The sequence below is a fragment of the Lissotriton helveticus genome, chromosome 9, assembly GCF_964261635.1.
Source record: "Lissotriton helveticus chromosome 9, aLisHel1.1, whole genome shotgun sequence".
Lineage (NCBI taxonomy): Eukaryota > Metazoa > Chordata > Amphibia > Caudata > Salamandridae > Lissotriton > Lissotriton helveticus.
In genome coordinates, this window is record NC_136070.1 from 928,072,427 (window position 1) to 928,092,418 (window position 19,992).

Below are 19,992 nucleotides of genomic sequence, written 5' to 3' on the forward strand. Positions count from 1 at the left end.
CCTTTTTTTTGAATTTCTGCACTTTTCACCTAGGCAAGGTCTACCTGCATGGCATTATATCCCCGATCAGAAGTTGCTTGCTGTCATGCTTACTACCGTTAACCTCTTATGGAGGGGGAATACAAGAGCTCTGGATAACAAAACGGTTCAATAGATTCTAGAAGTACTAACTGGCAGGATGCAGGCAGAGGGTGTGGTTATTTTGGTTGAGAAGAAGGGGGGGCTAACCTGCACAATTAACGAATTGTGGGTCTGATCATATCGGGCAGCACGAGAAAGCTTTCTGGCAAAACATGATGGCTTAATTGTTTCCTTGATTAATACTGTGCCACTTGACCCACATAGAAATAAACCCAGAACCCCCTGGGGCTCAACATCTGTAAGGAACAGTAGTGGCATCAGAAAAATCAGATACACTGGTCATTTAGAGAGCCACAAATTTCGAAAGTACCACAGAGCTCAAGGGACCTAATGACTATATTTTGCGAAGGGCTTTGCTGAACTTGATCACTATACTTAACAAAATATTTATTTCTATCCATTCAATTGAAAAGTGAACTTTTCACTACTATTAATTTAATGTTGCACCTCAGTTCGGAAAGGTCAGTACACATATCTGAGAGCTAGGTGTTAGTAGAAGTATATACAAAAAAGTTCGAAACCCCAAGTCACCTGAATTCGAGAACAAGAGTTTTTAAGAATATCATGTAAAATATTGCTGTGGCCAAATTAAGGAGAGAGACTTAAGAGTAGGGAGGCTCGCTGCCACATTTTAGCCGACAAGCGGGGTTTTTGCAACCACTGGTTAGGTTTGGAGATATGGCCTCTAGAGCATTGCTATGTGCAGCTCTAAAACTGAGAGGAATCAATTTTCCAACAAAAAAGTCAAACTTTGTCTTTATGGAATTGACCATTGCATTTTCTGCCCAACCTCAAAATGGGATTCACTGTAATTTCGTGCCTTAAGTTGTCACAAACCACTGTCCTTGTAACCTTGTGCACTGAAGTAGTGTTCAGATTTTAGTGTTTGAATCCAGAGATACTCCTCTTTATAAACGGGTAGGTTTAATTAATGATTTACAGAGTTTGACGGACAAAATAAAATCCTTACGTGCCATATTGACTTGAGATGACATAGGTTAATCAATCAACTAAACAATAACCCAGTCCAGATTAACACGATCCTTGCCTCTTACACAGACTGAACCAATCGGAAAACTAAATCAGTACAGTACAACTGGCAAGCTGCATACATTAGGAGTCTGAAGTGCAGGGACAGTGAGGGAACTTACAGCAGCACAGATGAAGGCATATTTTGGAGACTGTGCCCAACCAAATAGGGTTGTATTAGCTGCACCCAGCAGCAATCTTCATGCTTCCAGTTGGTGGTCCGCACAGCAACTGACTTACCTCGTCTTTTGGTAATCCTGGGCCTTCTTGCATGTTTGGAAAACCTTTTTACGAAGGCTGCCACTGATCCGGCATTGCTGCTTCATGGTACATGATACAGGTCAATAGGCTCTCTTTCAGGAAAGGGCCAAGAAAAGATTGATTGCATTCAAGATGCTTTTATTGAAACAACAGCTACACAGCGGAGGGCCTGCTCTTCTCAGAGGTCACCCATGGAGGTGCGTGAAGTCTTACACTCGGTCTTCATTATGAAGCAAAAGGAAATGCATCATGGTCTTCGCTGGCCAATCACAAGTGCAGGAGTGACAAACAAACAAAAAGGTTTACATATCTGGTTCAGAAAACAGAACATAAGACATCTATCTGTACAGGAGTCCGAAGAGAGTGTCTAAGGATTAAAATGTAATCTTCCTATGCTTCCAATTTGCCCAAGAATCTCAGGTTGAGGATTTTAAGCTGTTCGTCCAGTTCCATTCGGACGATTCCGTCTTCTCCGTCAATACTCAGGAGTACCCCTGTAGCTTCTCTGTCCTCTCCCAGAATTACTTTCACCTGCAAAACCAAAAAGCCAGAATCAAAAAAAGGAAGGAAAATCACCACTTCAAATGAGAATTGCTCAATGCAGATGTCAGAGGAAGAAGGAAGGGGGGTGATTACCAAAAAAAAGGCATGCCAAAGAGGTAACTTGCATAAATGCATCATCTATGACATCACTACTGGCAACAGACGCGTGGTCCTGATGCACTGCTCTATGTATGGCTATGTTATGTAGTAAACAAAAGGTTTGCATATTATGTTACATCATAAGCAGAGGCATATTACAAATATGTGCCTCTTAGTAGGAATCACATGAACTAGTAGGGTTATGTGATATTACACATTCACAACAGTATAGACACCAAGTCACATTTTGTGCCTCATCTGAAACATCATACTCTTTCAGGTCACCAGGGCTCAACAAAGCAAATCATCTACCAAATCACAGAAATCAAGACAGACATGGCTTCCCCAAAGCGGAGCCCGGACTACAGCATTATATTGTGAAGGTAGAGGATATCAATGCAGCATTCATCTAACATCACATATTCATGACAGAGAAACTGAAACTTAAGTTGTGTATTTCATTACAACACACATTAGACCCAAAGAATATGGCACCTTTGAAATCACATGAAACGGAATATCGACCAGTATCAAAAACTTATAACAGACCACAATGCCAACATCCATGGTTTACTGGTTACATAGTAAAAGCAGTACAAAAGGTCTTAATGAGGAGAGAAGGTAATAGTTCCTACCTTATTGTTCTTGGTTGGAGTAACGGGTTCCAGGTGCTCTCCAGAAATACTTACTACCTTCTCACCATCCTGCAGGAAAACAGAGCACAATCCGCCCTAGAGAGAAAAAGTCCGTCAATCACCTGAAACCCAGACCCAGAATCAGATTAAATTTCGACAAAATCTATAAAATGCCACATTAGAATTTATCAGAATCCACGGATAAGGAGTGTGCTCTAACATTGAGAAACAAGACCATCAAGTTCTCAGGAATCAGCCGCTGAGAAAAGAACAGATTCAGGTGAATCCTTTTTTCAGGTCTATTAGCAATGGCCTCTTCCCTTTTTACTCTGCGCACTCTTTCTGTACACCAAAACTTACTCCATCATACACATGCTACGCACTACCCGCATACGCAGATCTACTGTTGCTTGCTTTGCGCATATAATTCTCCAATGCCAAGATTTATTAATGCCTTATGCCCAGAACCCTCTCTAATGTAGAGAACTGCACCTATTATCCTTGAGCACATAACTCTTAGTTATTATATGCAGTCCTTTTCATTTTGAAACTGTGGGAAACAGTTAGGATTTGATTAACATCTATTTGAAGCATCTTCTGGCACTGTACTCAAGCGGCTATCGAACAATCTCATATTCCTTCTGACTTATTAAATACCAGTCTGGGGGTATCTTTACCTTACACAAATTAAGAGCCAATATTGTCTATAGGTGGGCACATTAGTCCAGGCAAACAGTGACATGCCCTCACACTTTGCCAAGAGATCCCTTTGGCTGGGGAAGTGTCTCTTTCCAGAATAATCACTTACTGTCACACTGCGAATTACGCCACACTGCCCAACCACTTGGTTGTCCACATAGGTGTCTCGAACTTTGACCTGAATGTCAGTGGTGACCCACTCGCTGGTGCTTTGCTCAATGGATGAACCAGGAGTGTGTGGGTTATATGCGCCTGGTGACGGGGCACCTGGTGTCATGGGACTGTACCCCACTGGACTCGGACTTGGACTAGCCTGAAAAGAAATAAGAACAGTTCAGAGTCTCTTTCCATTCAAAGTGACACAGATTCATCAATTGACAATAGGATTACAAGTTTGCATGTCGACAACACAGGCTCCTGAATGATAGTTAGCAAATGTTTATTTGGTTTATAAATCAAGTTAATCTTGAGTGTTTTGCAGCTTAACAGAGAATCAAGTTGTTGCATGCAGATTTGTGATTCAATCAATCAGAAAAACAGAATTTGAAGCACACAATTAACAATGCACCCGCATGAATGATTACATGTGTTCAATGGAATGCAACAAGAGAGCATTTTACATGGGGGGACTAGTAGGGGAAAACATTACCTCAAATGTAAAGCTAGAGGTTTTACAGAAGGGAAAACTGGCCCTATGGGAAGAGAAAGCGCTTGGTAGCCGAAATGGAGAAATCCCAACAGCACCTACCCAGGCTTTCCCCACACAAAAGGCTTGGAGTCTCTGTTTAAAAGGGTATTTAGAAAGGAAAGGGCTCTTGGAGGACTATACCTGATTAGATGAACTTGCAGCTTGGCAGAATCGCGGTTATAAGTGAGTTTTTCAGCTTTAAACTATGGCACTGCTTGATAACCCTAATAAGGAAACCCAACCAAATATAGAGGTACCCCACAGGGTATGAAGGAGGATCAACGTGTAATGAGTTGTGTAATAGCTGCAACACTAGGAAAGAATGTTCTAAAGTCACAGTGAATTTGTTCATTGGATTGCTTTATACACCTACTTCAATATAATCAGGTGAACATGTTTCAAGATGACACCCACCTTTAGAAAGGCAAGCATAGACATTGCAACTGAATTTGGAGGAGTTCCAATCAAATGAAAAGTAAGTTTAAAGTCAGTACCTAGTGCTATAACCACATAGAAAAAATATATAGGACAAATAAGGGTTAAAAGCGAAAAATGTAAGACTTCCGGACTTCTTTCGGTAGCCTTTGAACACGAGGATCCCGCTACAGATACAGGAGAATGCCCTCATTTTAAATTATGAGATCACTACAAAGGGACTTGGGTACTGCAATACTGCTTGATATTGGCTCAAATGCATTACCATTTGTTTGGACACTGAAAACTTTAGGAGTAGTATGGATGCCTAAGATATGAGAAGGAGTAGTTTCTGTCCTGTAACTCAAGTTCTGTAGTAGGGGTATCTCTGTTATAGTCATAATCTAGTGAATAGTCCCGCCCATGTGCGTGGACCCCGGAGCAATAAAAAATAATCTCTTAAAGTGTCGAAAAAATGCATAACTGCACAGACACTTAAGAGAGAATTTAAAGACAGATAATGCAGCCTATAAAAAGCTACACTGTCCAGTACTTCAACTAGAAATTACACCACAAAATCCACAAAACAGCAAAGCCTGTACAGATTTCCCTTGCTTTAACAGCAAACACCCTCTGGAATGATAGAGAGGAGAACCTGGACAGACAAGCCCCATAGGCTGCCATTATGTGGCTCAGAACAGGATACTGTGCCTTTAAGAGAACCTTCCAGAACTTCACAGTATCCCAGAATGCACTGCAGGTCCCATTTACTTTCAGTACTTTTTGAAGGCGTAACACGCCAGACCTGTAGCATTCCGTACATGAATATCTCTCTCCACCGGGGAGGAGGGCGGGCGCTTATGACTATAACAGAGATACCCCTACTACAGAACTGGAGTTACAGGACAGAAACTACTCCTTCTGTAGTAGGGGATCTCTGTGTATAGTCATAATCTAGTGAATAGAATGGCAAGCCCATCCCCACACCAAAGCGGCGGTGGAGAAACGAGAAATAACACCACTATTGTGCGAACAGATTTCGCAGCGAAGCCTGCCCAACCTGAGCGTCTGCCCTGGCATCAGTGTCCAGGCAGTAATGCTTAGCAAAGGTATGGACCGACTTCCAAGTGGCCGCCTTGCAGATTTCTGCAATGGGAACATTACGAAGCAAAGCCGTCGGGGCAGCTTTGCCCCTGGTGGAATGAGCCTTAGGTTTGCCCCCTAAGGTCTTATTAGCCTTTTGGTAACACAATTGTATGCAGGACACAATCCACCTCGAGATGGACTGTTTAGAGGTAGCAAGACCCGTCCTGACTGATCCATAATTGATAAACAATTGGTCTGACCTACGAATATCTTTGGTTTTATCCAGATAACATTTCAACACCCTCCTAACATCCAGGGAATGTAAAGACCTTTCCGCTGGAGATGAAGGATTCTGAAAAAACGTAGGCAAAGTTATAGTCTGGTTGACATGAAAATCAGAAATAACCTTGGGAAGAAATTTAGGGTGAGTACGCATAACAACCTTAGCAGCATGAAATACAGTATAAGGTTCTTGGCAACACAACGCCTGAATTTCACTCACCCTGCGGGCCGATGTAATGGCCACGAGGAACGCCGCCTTCCAGGACAGGTGCTGCAACGAAGCCTTATAAATAGGTTCAAAAGGCTCCTTCATCAATCTGGACAGCACCACATTCAATTCCCATGAAGGCGAGGGAAGCCTGACAGGAGGGAATTCTTTCTTCAAGCCTTCCAGAAAATCTTTGATCACAGGGATCTGGAAGAAGGAAGTCTGTGAAGGGCATTTCCTGTAGGCAGTCAAAGCAGCCAGATGAACCTTAATGGAATGGACATTAAGGCCAGACTGCGCCAGATGTAGTAGATATGGAAGGATGACATCCTCCTTGCATGTCGTAGAGTCATAGTTCTTGGACTTGCACCAGATGCAAAACCTCTTCCACTTGTAAGCATAAGAAGTTCTAGTGGAAGGTCGCTTAGCCTCCTTCAGTATGTCCATGCAATCTTCTGGGAGATTCAGATGGCCATATTGCACTATCTCAGGAGCCATGCCGCCAAACTCAAAGACAAGAGGTTGGGGTGCAACATCCGCCCCCCGAACTTCGTGAGAAGGTCCAGCCTGCACGGCAGCCGTATGTGAGGAAGGAGAGACCGGTGAAGCAGGTCCATGAACCACCACTGTCTGGGCCATTCCGGGGCAATCAGTATCATCCGCGCCCTGGACTGGGACAGCTTGATGAGAACCGTCGGAATCAGGGGAATGGGTGGAAAAGCGTACAGAAAGCTGTTCGACCAGTTGATCCATAACGCATTCCCCAGCGTCCCTGGCTGGTAATACCTGGAGGCGAAGTCTCGGCATTTGCTGTTTTCTGCGGTGGCGAACAGATCTAAGTCTGGAGTTCCCCACCATGCGAAGACTTCTCCTAGTACTTCGTCGTTTATGACCCATTTGTGGTTTTCCTGAATCAGTCTGCTCAGTGCGTCTGCCTGAACATTCTGCACACCTGGCAGATGGGTGGCCGCTATCGTCAGTCCTCGGGCCAGAAGCCAGTGCCAGATCGCCTGCGCTTCCTGCGACAGGGTGCGTGATCTCGAGCCCCCCTGCTTGTTGGAGTAATACATCGTGGTCGTATTGTCGTCTGTACAAGCAGAGAGTTGGTCTGGAAGGACGGGTGAAAAGCCTTCAGTGCCAAGTGAACAGCTCTGAGTTCCAGGAAATTGATGTGGTACGTGGACTCCGTCGGAGACCACGTCCCTTGAATCTGTAAGTCTCCGGAGTGCGCTCCCCATCCCTGGAGAGAAGCATCCGTCACGATAGTCTGAGTGGGAATGTCCTTGTGGAAGGGAACCCCTCTGAGGAGATTCCCCGCTGAACACCACCACTTCAGAGACTGAAGAGCATGCAGAGACAGTCGTATCTTGTCGTCACAAGATCCTCTCCTCTGGTCCCACTGATCTTCCAAGCACTCCTTCAGCGGTCTCATGTGCAGCCGCGCATGTGGCGTCAGGAAGATACACAAGGCCATCGATCCCAGTAGAGAAGACACCGTCCTCACTGTCGTAGATGGAGTGGTCATAAGAGCCTGAGTCTTCCGAAGGAGTGATAATCGTCGCTCCTCCGAAGGAGACACGCTTGCTGAATTCGTATCGATGGTGGCTCCCAAGTACTGAATGCACTGGACCGGAGTCGGGACAGACTTGGACATGTTGATGTGCAACCCCAGCTTGTTCAATAGAACGCACGTCTTCTGGAAGTGCGCTTGAGCTTCCGAGAAGGAGGAGGCCTTGATCAACCAATCGTCCAGGTACGGGTAGACAAACACCTTGTTCTTCCTCAGGTGTGCCGCTACCACTGCCATGCACTTCGAGAAAGTCCTGGGCGCAGACTTCAGCCCGAATGGAAGTACCGTGTACTGATAGTGATTGGTGCCGACTTGAAATCGCAGGAACTTCCTGTGTTTGTGTGCAATGGGCACATAGAAGTACGCATCCTGTAGGTCTATTGCACATAGCCAGTCTCCCTGTTGCAACTGAGGATAAATCTGATGCAATGACAGCATGCAAAACTTTTCTCTGCGAATCCACTTGTTTGCCTGTCGCAAGTCCAGAATGGGCCTGAACTCGTTCTTGTCCTTCTTGCGGACCAGAAAGAACCGGGAGTACAGACCTCTTCCTCTTTGAGACAGAGGTACGTCTTCTATCGCCCTTTTCCTTAACAGGATATCGGCCTCCGTCTGGAGCTCGCGCAGCTGATACTGCGAGCTGACCGGAGGAATCGATGGAGGAGGGCTGGTGAACCGAAGACTGTATCCATTGGAAACAATATTCAGCACCCACTTGTCCTGAGTAATTTTTCTCCACTCTGCCAGAAAAAATTGAACGCTTCCCCCCACCGGAGCGGGTAACGGATGAAGGGGAATTAACCGCTCAGGGTCGAGACCCGGCCGGGCCTTTGTTCACAGTAGAGGACTGTTGTCCACCTCTACCCTTCTGGCGCTTCTGGAAGGGTCTCCGGAACTGCTGCTGTTGTTGCTGCTGCTGCTGTCCCGAAGACTGTCCTCGTCCTTTTCCCTGTGCACCGAACCGTCTCTGGAACGGGCGGTAGGACTTCTTTTCTTTGGGCTTTTCCAAGCCCACAGCCGTCAGGGTCTCCGCCTCCGCCTTCATGCGGGCCATCTCATCATCGGCATGTTTTCCGAACAGTGTTTCTCCGGAAAAGGGCAGATTGGCCACCCGCTGCTGGGCCTCCGGCTTGAGTGACGTGAGCCTGAGCCAAGCATGGCGGCGCTGGTTGATCCCGTGACAGTAACCATGGGCCGCCAACAGCGAGATATCCGCAGCCGCGCTGATGACCTGGTTTGAAACCAGCATCCCTTCCTTAAGTATTTCTAGGAAGTCCTCCCTCTTGTCTCGTGGCAGAAGGTCCGTGAACTGTTCTAGGGAGTCCCACAGGGCACGGCCGTACTGCCCCAGCAATGCCGAATCACTGGAGGCTTTCATGGTCGTGGAAGAAGTTCCACAAGCCTTCCTTCCAGCCGAATCAATCCATCGGCTTTCTTTATCAGGCGGCACGGTGGAGGACGGGGAGGTAGAGTGTAACTTCCTGGCCGCCGTCACTATCACGGAGTCGGGTACTGGGTCCATCCGCAGGAAGGCCGGGTCCGAATCCGGTGCTCTGTAGTTCTTCAGAAGTCGGGAGGGAGCGGCCTTCACCACCGCAGGCGTAAGGAACAGCTCCTCCACAGGTTCGACCAGCCCTGGCACCAATGGCAGCAGAGGGCGAGACAGATGCTTCTTGTGAAGTGTCTCGAATATCACGGACGTCGTAGGTGTAGGAGCCGTCACCGTGATGCCCAATTTCGTAGCCCCCCTCAGGAGAACCTCCTGGAACGTGCTGATGTCGTCCACCGGAGACACCCTTGTCTCCGGGGAGTCCGATAAGGTCGGCGAATATGAGCGAGTCCTAGAGGAGTCCATACGGGACCTGGATCCTCGCCTCCTATGGCGATGCCTAGATCTAGTGGAGGACCTGTGCCGACTCCTCGATCTTCCTCTTCGTCCGGAGCGTGACCGCGATTTCCTAGGCCTGGGACGCTCCGCCGTTTCCCCGGAGCGGGCGTCCTGGGTTTGGATGGGGCCTGAGGCTTAGGAGTCCCTTTGGGAGGGGTCGGCAGCCTGGGCAACGAGACCGACCTCGGCGGAACCGGGGGCGGCCTATCTGGCACCTGAGGCCGAGGTACCGGTGGAGGCAGAGGAGGCAAAGGAGGAGGGGTCGGAGCCCTCGGAGGGAGACCCCTCGGCAACGGAGGCGGAGGCGTAACATGCTTCTGTGATGGAGTATACACCTCGGAGTACACCGATCCCGGTGATCCGCCTTCCTTTCCAGACCTGGACTTTGGCAAGCCTCCCACAGCATCAGGCCTCTCACCACGCTTCCTCGACGTCGAAGAACGGTGACCAGACGGCGAGCGCAGGCCCCTCGACGTCAAGCGCCCCTTCCTCGGCGTCGACCGTCTTCCATGCCTCGACGGCGACCTCGTCCGCCTCGACGGCGACCTCTTGCGCCTCGACGACGACCTCTTGCGCCTCGACGGCGACCTCTTGCGCCTCGACGGCGACCTCTTCTGCCTCGACGACGAGGATCCCCTCGACGACGATCGTTTCCTCTTCGCCGACGGCGAACGGCGGTGTCGCTTCGACGGCGAGCGCCGACGCCGGGCCCTTCGACGTCGATCACTCGATGTCGACACAGACGATGATGACGACGAAATCGTCAAAGGAGACTTCGACGGCGGTCTGTGTAATTCCCTCGACGTCGACCGTCGACGTCGCTTCGACCCAGAGCCCTGGGGAGACGCGGGAACAGACCGTAGTCATCCCTCTCGACGTCGTAGTCAGTGCAACCGACCCAGACGGAGAATGGGAACGTCTGCTGGTCTTCCTGCCCCTGGGGAGCCCCCCAGAGGCCTCAGCATGGGCAGAATAAGCCCCTCCAGACCCACCTTGCGCCTTCAGCCTTCTTTCCTCGAGGCCCTGAAGCCTGATCTTCTGTCTTTCCTTCAGGGTCCTGCCAGAGAAGCCTTGACAAATCTCACACTCCTCTGGGATGTGGGAAGAGGGAAGGCAGAGGATACAAACCTCATGGGAATCTGATTTTGCCTTCTTCCTGGAGCACTCCGGGTATTTGTCAAATAATGCAGGCATATTTGACTTCAAAAGGAGCAAAATACCAAGAAGAACAGCACCAAAGTACTTAAAAGCACTTAACTTGAACAACAAAGTGAAAAATCACCAAAAAACCCTTAAAAAGGGCTTGCAGGAGCCGGAAAAAAGAACTGAAAGTAAATGGGACCTGCAGTGCATTCTGGGATACTGTGAAGTTCTGGAAGGTTCTCTTAAAGGCACAGTATCCTGTTCTGAGCTCATAATGGCAGCCTATGGGGCTTGTCTGTCCAGGTTCTCCTCTCTATCATTCCAGAGGGTGTTTGCTGTTAAAGCAAGGGAAATCTGTACAGGCTTTGCTGTTTTGTGGATTTTGTGGTGTAATTTCTAGTTGAAGTACTGGACAGTGTAGCTTTTTATAGGCTGCATTATCTGTCTTTAAATTCTCTCTTAAGTGTCTGTGCAGTTCTGCATTTTTTCGACACTTTAAGAGATTATTTTTGATTGCTCCGGGGTCCACGCACATGGGTGGGACTATTCACTAGATTATGACTATACACAGAGATCCCCTACTACAGAACGAAGGTTATGGGTTGCAAAAGGGAAATGGGCCTAGGCCTCTTTTCAGTTTGCTATACTACTAAGCATTGTTTTTTTATCTACCGGAGACTCCCGTCTCGACGACGAGGAATGATTTAGGCATGTGAATCTATGAAAGATCCAATACTGGAGTAATTGAGTATTTATGTGGCACCCCTGACACCAGGAAGTTAGATTCAACAGATTAAGAAAGAGAGGACAAAGAAGAGTCGCGAGAACTGAAGACTGCTGTGGACTTTTGGTGCACACCATGCCTGCACCAGTCTCGACAATCGTGACTAGCGACTCATTCAGCAGATGACTAGCTTCCAAGAAACTTGGGAGACTGCCAGCCCTTTGCAAATTACCAGCAATCTTCCTGGGATTAGAGGAGCTACTCCTCTGCAGTCCGCAGACACCGAAAACCAAAGTCCAGTTTACCGAGTTGCCTTTCCCTGGCCAGCCAGACATAGTACCCTACCAGGAAGAGGACCTTATGGTCCTGAAAGTCAGATCTATTTCCAATACCCAGGGTAACGGACCCCTGCAGGAAACAGAGCCTGTGAGGTGGTCCTCCTTCTTTCCAACAGTGCAGTACACACATCTACCAAGCCGACTAGCACCTCTGCACCCGGATGCCCCAGGGCAGGTAAAGAGTAACTACTGGTGGTACTTTGGACCTTGGCCCCCTACGACCCTAGGTCCTGAAGGAGACACTGATGGAGCAAGGTGTCGCAAATAAGCAATTTACTCGGATGTAATCCTCTCATATAACCTCGTAATAAATTACTAATAACGTTTGTAATACTAATTTTACACAAGATTTTTACACTTACTAGAGAAGGGGAAAGCTTGTCTATGTGTTTTACTAACAAGTAACCCGAGTGCAACTAAAGATGGCTGCTAACACAGGAAAATTCATTGCGCATGCATCAACTGCATGACGTCTTAACGCTTGGAGGGAAAGCTTGGCTTCTGCACAATGACAGTTAAAATGGCCGCTTAAGAAATCACATGCTAAGCATCTGCTCTGCTGAAACTAAATCGTATTATATACTAAGTACTAATGCATAAATAGTCTTTATTATTAAATGGGATTAGAGTAGAGATAAGTGGTGTACAGTGAAATCATTTTATTTGAATCTAACATCTTGTCTTTTTTACTTCTCTGTTAGTTTGTATTTGGGCCTTAAAGAGAGCTAAGGACTGGTGATCATGTGACACCCATCCGCATGCGCGGTAGAGACAACTCCGGAGTCATGAGCTCAAGTCTTGGAACCCGGTGAAGGACAACCTTTCTACATGTCCTGGGACCCAGCTGAACATCCTGAAGACTCAACGGACAACTGTAAAAACTGTATTCATTGTTGATAATGCATTATGAACATGGGTGGGAAATAAAGCTTGGGAGAAACAAATTAATGGGCGGGAACATAAGACAAAGGTCTTAAGAAAAAGTATTAAACTTAAAAGGTATAATAGGAGTAGTTAGTTAGATTAATTTGCTCAATCACTGCCAGAACGCTGAGAGATAGAGATGCTGTCCGATTGCTGATCGAAATACCTTAAGAAGCAGACTTAGAATTTTCAAACAAGTAGAATTAGGAAGGAGATCGCGGAAGAATCACAGAGCTAATAGAATTAGAAAGAAGAGCGCAGAAGAATCGAGGAGGAAAATAGCATCAGAGCGGGGTAAGATGCAGGTGTCAAAACCAGAAGAGGCTACCTGTCCTGTTCTATTACTGTCCTGAAGCACAAGTTACTACTTGAGTAACGATATATCTGTAAGAGACATTAGTTAGTGATAGATCCCTTACCGTAGAATATCTCCAGGCATCAGACTGGACCGGAAAGTTTTTCGTCAGCAGTATCCCTGCGCACCGGAAGGTGGCGTCGGGTGGCTCCGCGTCTATCGCTGGCGTCGTATGCGCCGCATTGACGTCACGGAGACTACTTAGGCGCCACCCATGCGCGCTGACACAGCTATGTACATGACTTTCTGCGTCAGGAACGCAGAGCCATGCACGAAACAGACCACTGGTATCATGAAACAAGGGCCCTGAAAGGGATGATCGTAATCCTAGAAATCAGTTCGCAGAACGGGGAGGATGGGTGGGGCGGTAAGGAATCTATCACTAACTAATGTCTTTTACAGATATATCATTATACAAGTAGTAACTTGTGCATCTGAAAGAGACACGTTAGTGATAGATTCCTTACCTTAGAATAGCTACCCCAGCAATATCAACCCCGGTGATGGGTCTGCGAACAGGATTACACCAGAAAGTCACGGAGAACAGAACGGCCAAAGAATCTGTCTCTCCGGACTTGACTGTCAAGGCAGTAATGCTTGGTAAACATGTGCAGCGAGGCCCACGTAGCTGCTTGACAAATGTCCTGAAAGGGAACGCCGGGTCCCAAGGCAGTAGTGGCTGCAGTTGCCCTGGTAGAATTGGCACGCAGCCACACAGGAGGCTCCTTCTTACCCAACGAGTAACACGCTTTGATGCACAGAACGACCCACCGAGAGATGGGCCATTTGTGCACGGCACAACCTTTTTTGGCACCCATGTAGCCAACAAAGAGATGGTCATCCACCCGGAACTGTTGTGTGCGCTTCAGATGGAACGAGAGCGCACGTTTAGGGTCCAGGCGGTGGAACCTCTCTTCCTCTTTTGAAAGATGCGGAGGCGGAAAGAAGATGGGCAAAGTGATGGTCTGCCCGATGTGGAAGGGCGTGACAACCTTTGGCAGGAAAGAAGGACGGGTCCTTAAAACCACCTTGTCCAGATGAACAGAAAGGGAAGGAGGTTTAGAAGAAAGAGCCTGGAGCTCACTCACTCTTCTGGCAGAGGCGATAGCTACCAGGAAAGCTGTCTTGAGAGTGAGAAGACGTAATGGACAGTTATGAAGGGGCTCAAAGGGAGTGCACATCAGAAAGGTCAAGACAAGAGTCAAGTTCCACTGAGGCACTATGAAAGGCACAGGAGGAAACGGGTGGGTAATGCCTTCGAGGAAGCGATTAACAACCGGGGACTTAAAAAGAGAAGGCTGATCTGGAAGCCGTAGAAAGGCGGAGATGGCCGAAAGATAACCTTTTATAGTGCCCAGAGCAGAGCCCTTCTGGGCCAAAGAGAGAAGGAACAGAAGGACCTCGGAAAGAGGGGCAGAAAGGGGATCCACAGCCTTTGCTGTGCACCATGCCACAAATCTGTTCCACCCGCAGGCGTATACAGTTTTACTGAAGGGACGCCTGGCTGCCAGAATGACATCACAGACTTCGGGAGGAAGGTCGAAAGCTGTCAACTGTCGCCGCTCAATCTCCACGCATGAAGGTGGAGCCTGGACAGGTTTGGGTGGGGGACTGTCCCCTGCTGCTGCGACAGAAGATCCTCCCGAAGAGGCAGTCGGATCGGGGGCTCGATCACCATGCTGGGTAGCTCGGGATACCAGTATCTTCATGCCCAATCAGGAGCCACAAGGATGACTTGGGACCGGTCACGCCGAATCATCTTCAGCACTCTGGGCAGAAGTGGTTTAGGCGGAAAGGCGTACGTACAACAGACCGCAGCTCCACTCATGACGAAAAGCATCGCTGAGCGAGTGCCGTCTTGGAAATTGCAACGCCCAGAACTAATGACATTGCCCGTTTTCTTCGGTTGCGAATAGATCTAACCAAGGCTCTCCCCACTGCAGAAATAGACCTTGCGCCACGTCCGAGTTCAGACGCCATTCGTAATCCATCATGCACCGGCGGCTGAGGTCGTCCGCTTTGGCGTTCAGAGAACCTGCCAGATGTTGAACCACCAAGGTAATGCCTTGATGTTCCAGCAATGTCCAGAGGCGCAGAGCCTCCTGACATAGGGTCCACGACCCGTATCCCGCCCTGTTTATTGCAATACCACATGGCGGTGGTGTTGTCCATGAACACCTGCACTACACTTCCCCCGGACAGAGAGAAGGAATGCTTTCAGTGCAAGTCGGATAGCCCGAAGCTCCAAAAGGTTTCCATGGAGCCGCCTCTCCCACGTGGCCGCCCCATCCCAGGAGGGACGCATCCGTCACCACTGTGTGCTCTGGTTGGGGAAGGGGGAGGGATCTGCCATTGACCCAATCGGGATTTGTGAGCCACCACTGCAATTGTCATGCAGTGCCCTCCGAGATCTGGACATGATCGGACAGGTTGCCCTGATGCTGTGCCCACTGCAACTTCAAGTCCCACTGCATAGCCCGCATATGCCATCTGGTATGTTGCACTAGCAGGATGCAGGAGGCCATCAGGCCCAGGAGCCAGAGGGTCATCCTGACCGAAACACGGGATAGAGGCTGAAAGATCAGAATCATAGCCTGAATATCCCGGACTCACTGCTCGGGAGGATAAACCCGAAACCGTGTCGAATCCAGAACCGTTCTGATGAAGGGGAGCTTCTGAGAGGGACTCAGGTGCGACTTCCGCACGTTGATGGAGAACCCCAGCAAAAGCAGGAGGTCGGCCGTAGTCTGGAGGTGGGAGACGACTGCCTGGGGCGAGCCCGCCTTCAACAGCCAGTCGTCGAGATAGGGGAAGACTGAAACACCTCATCTGCCCAGATGAGCTGCGACCACTGCCATCACTTTCGTGAACACCCGAGGGGCACTGGTAAGGCCTAAGGGCAGCATGGCAAACTGAAAATGCTCGTGGCCTACTGTGTACTGCAGGTAACACCGGTGGGCCGGCAGGACGGGGGTATGAAAATATGCGTCGTGCAAGTCCAGCGCTACCATCCAGTCTCCATGGTCGAGGGCAGCCAAGACCTGAGCCAGAGTCAAAATCTTGAACTTCTCCTTCCGGAGGAAGCGACTGACGTTCCTGAGGTCCAAGATGGGGCGCAGGTCCTCTTTCTCCTTTTTGGGGACCAAAAAGTAGTGGGAATAACAACCACGCCCTACTTCTGGCCCAGGAACGCGCTCAATGGCCCCCTTGGCCAAGAAGGCTGTGTCTTCCTGTTGGAGAAGCGCAAAGTGAACCCCCGACATGCGGTGGAACTGAGGTGGCATGGCTGGGGGGGGGGGGGGGGGGGAGAGGGTCAGACTCAGAGGGGAGGGAGTAGCCCCTTCGGACGATTTGCAGCACCCACCTCTACGATGTGACAGAACACCAGTGGGGGAGGTGATGTTGAATCCTGCCTCCCACGTGGGGTGCACCTCAAAGCTCGGACTAGAAAGGCTTTGAGGCGGATGCTGGGGGAGCGGAGGTAGACTGACCCACACGCTGGCCCCCTGTGCCGCCACGGCGGAGTCCGCGACCGCGCTGAGGTTTGTTCTGCGCAGGCTTCTGGTGAACTAACGTGTTGGGGCGCCCCTTCCGTGACCACGAAAGGAACAAAAAGCAGACGTGGCCGGGCGCGTGGGGGAGAGACCCAAGGACTTTGCCATAGCCCGAGAGACCTTAAAACGCTCTAGCGCACTGTCTGCCTTATCGCCAAACAAGCCAGTACCATCAAAGAGCATGTCCATGAGGGAACTCTGAACATCCCCTGAAAACCCCGTGGACCGAAACCAGGCGTGGCGACGGAGGGCCACCTTCGTGGAGATCACCCTACCCAGAAAGTCCGCATCCTCCGTCTCCTCCGCCCACTCCTGTTCAAACTTGCACTGCCGTGCAAGAGGGTCCTCAGACCCCTCCCAGTTGTCCCCCTCCTCCCCTGCCTGTGGTATAGGCTGTTGCGGCGGGGGAGGGACAGGGGAATACAAATAGTCAACAGCACCGGGAACGGCTCCATGTCCCAATTAGGGTCCCAACCCGGAGCAAAATTGCCTGGAAACCCGGGCAAGGGCGGAGGTGGGATGAACGGGACCAATTGCGGCGCCGGGAACGTAGCCGCGGGAGGCGCCGGTGTCGGTAGCGGAGCCGGCGACAAGGAAGGGCCCTTAGCTGGGACTGCTGGGCCTGAAGGTGCGCTAGCGGGAGCCCGAGGCCTGAAAAGGCTGTCCCATAGCAGCAAGAAAATCTTGCACCTGGGCCGGAGTCGCCGACGGACCCTGATAAGGTGGGTAGGCCGCTGGACTCACAGGCTCCAACGGAGCCGCGGGGGAGGTACCCATGGCCCCCTCGTCCAGAGACTGACGGGGGGACGTTGGAGAGCGCAAACGCTTCTTCGACTTTTTTATCATGATGTCTCTTACCCCATTCCGAGTGTGAAGACTTCGACCCAGAGGAGCGATGGTGACGGCTCCGCGATCGGTCCCTCGAGCGACCCCTACCTCGAATGACGCGGAGATGACTGCCGGGCTTCCAGCAGCTTTTGGGACCGCTCCTGCAAAGCCTTCGGAGCCATGGCCAGACAGTCGGAACATGACCGGGGGTCATGGTCGCGCTCCAGACAGAAGCCATAAGGGTCAGCCACCGACATCGTACGGCGACAGACCCCGCAAGATTTAAACCCAGGCATCCCTATGTGGCACCAGAAGTTAAAGACTCAAAAGAAGTAGAGACAAAAGTCTCAAAAAAGTTAGTCGAAAAGTGACTAGGGTACGTGCTCTAACCGGTACGTGCTCTAACCGGATCTGCGCTTGCTGGCGCAGAAAAAGAAAGAACTGACGTCAGCGTGCATGGGTGGCGACTAAGTAGTCTCCGTGACGTAATCTCGGCGCATACGACACCAGCGACGGACGCGGAGCCGCACAACGCCACATTCCGACGCGCAGGGGTACTGCTGACGAAAAACTTTCCGGATCCAGTCTGACGCCTGGGGATATTCTAAGGTAAGGAATCTATCACTAACGTGTCTCTTTCAGATCTTATCACCTGAATTTTCTAAGGGGTCCATAACTCTTGGCCAGAGGGGTCCGATCTTGCAGCATCCTAGGTAAATATAAATCTGTGTATTGTGTCAATGTGCCTTTTCTCTCTATCCTCTCTCCTGAGGTACTTGTCATTGAAATTTATAATTAATTTAGATAAATCGAGTCTTACTTCTTCAGAATGATGGAGTTAAAACTGTAATTTATCTTTGATTCTCATAAAAAATTCAGATAAACCTTTAAATCTCATCAGAGTCTGAGGTTATTAACCCCTTCGGTGCGGGGCATATTCCCCCGCTGTGCTGGGGGGGAGGGGGCGCGCGCAGCGCCCCGGTGCTCATGAGTAGCTTAGCTCGTCATGAGCCACCGTGGTCGTGTGCCTCGTCATGACCACACCCGTTTCATTAGAACGCTCGCAGAGCAAGGTAATTTGCCCAGCGTACGAGCGTTATAACGGTCATGACGAGCTCAGCTCGTCATGAGCACACGAGCACCGTGGCTCATGACTAGCTGAGCTCGTCATGAGCATGCAAGGTGTTAATGAACAGAACAGGTAAACGCATAAATGGTTATAATTACCATCTAATCAACTAATATAGATCAATTTGTAAAGAAAAAAAGGCTTAGTTGAGAGGTAAACTGACATATAGATTTAGCCCTAAAATTGATCCCCAGAAGCATTTCATCGACCAGATTGTGTGTGGTTCATGGGCCCGAATGAGTATTTAGTGATAATTGTCCGCAGGCTTATGTCCCGCTGGATCAACACCCAGACACTGATCACTAATAACTATACACACATATGCCTTTTCTTAGGACTCACTACTGCGTAAAGACGCACTTAACTGAAATATTTACTTATATGTAAAAATTCTTGCTTAAAAAGTATTTACTTGATAACAAATGTCTTGGTATCAAAATGTATATAAAAATACGAATGTTTTTTCTAAATTGGTATCTGTTTTCATTTTTTTTGTCAAATCTGTTTTATTAGCATTTTGGGGTTACATTGTACAGTACAAGCATCACTGATAAAAGCTCAGTGGCAGAGGCACATCAGTCATAGAGGCATGAGCACATTGGCATATTATGTTTACAAGTGTTCAAGTTATGCAATGAATAAGACATGAGATGCTCGTCCAAAGTTGACGGAACTGTAGTACTCCTGCCCTGATGCAGACTCCGGGGCTGTCCATGAGAACCAGCGCGCTGGACTCTCAACGGTCCGCGTGATTCAGGGCTGACCCCATCTTGAGCTTGCAAACAGATGGTGTATATATGAAACAAAATACATTAACTGCGGCGACAAAACCACATTCATACTCCAACTCTCAATCTGCACCCCCCTCCTCCTCCTGGAACCAACCCCCCCGCCCCCTCCTCCCGGCGCGTGCGCTTCTAATCTATGACTGCACTGGCGTGACTGTCTTTGCGTCCTATTGGATCAGGAGTTAAACACATCAAACTATCTCGGCAGGAGAACGGCCTGTGGTATGCTCCCACCCTCATGTGTGCCTCCGATCCCCTCCGCGCCACCTGTTCCTCCCTCCCTATCCATCTGCTGTAATGCAGCAAGCATTTCCTCCCAGCGTGCCCCTATGGGTTCCTTCCGAAGCCCCATCGTTTCCTCCCTGCGTATGATGGTCCACTATGCCCTGGCCCACGCCTGGAAGGAGGAAGTCCATGCCCGTGCACATGGCGGGTCATGCGCCTTCCACCTCTTCGTAAGGAGGCGCTTTGCCACCACTAGCCCCAGGTCCAGGACACGGGATGTCACCTTATCTTTGGGGGGTCTCCTGAAGTGGTGTAAAATGTACTCCGGCCAGTCAAAGAGTATAGTTCGGTCTGTGCAACTTCTCAGCAGCTCGCTAATTGTTCGCCAGTAGGTGCCCAGACCGGGACAACTCCACAGCATGTGCAGGAATCCCACCTCTA

At 49.4% G+C, this 19,992-nt stretch overlaps 1 protein-coding gene across 3 annotated transcripts in view; it reads right to left on the minus strand.

The window, feature by feature from the left end:
• Positions 1–1,552: 1,552 nt before the first annotated feature.
• SUPT5H (SPT5 homolog, DSIF elongation factor subunit) overlaps positions 1,553–19,992 on the minus strand; it is a 387,057-nt gene continuing 368,617 nt past the window's right edge. For all 3 annotated transcript variants that reach the window (XM_078661137.1, XM_078661136.1, XM_078661135.1), the window contains 3 exons: positions 3,517–3,720; positions 2,709–2,804; positions 1,553–1,962 (listed from right to left, as the gene is read on the minus strand). In XM_078661137.1, the coding sequence (XP_078517263.1) occupies positions 1,822–1,962; positions 2,709–2,804; positions 3,517–3,720 (441 nt within the window). In that variant the 3' untranslated portion in view covers positions 1,553–1,821. The remainder of the gene's footprint in view (positions 1,963–2,708; positions 2,805–3,516; positions 3,721–19,992) is intronic.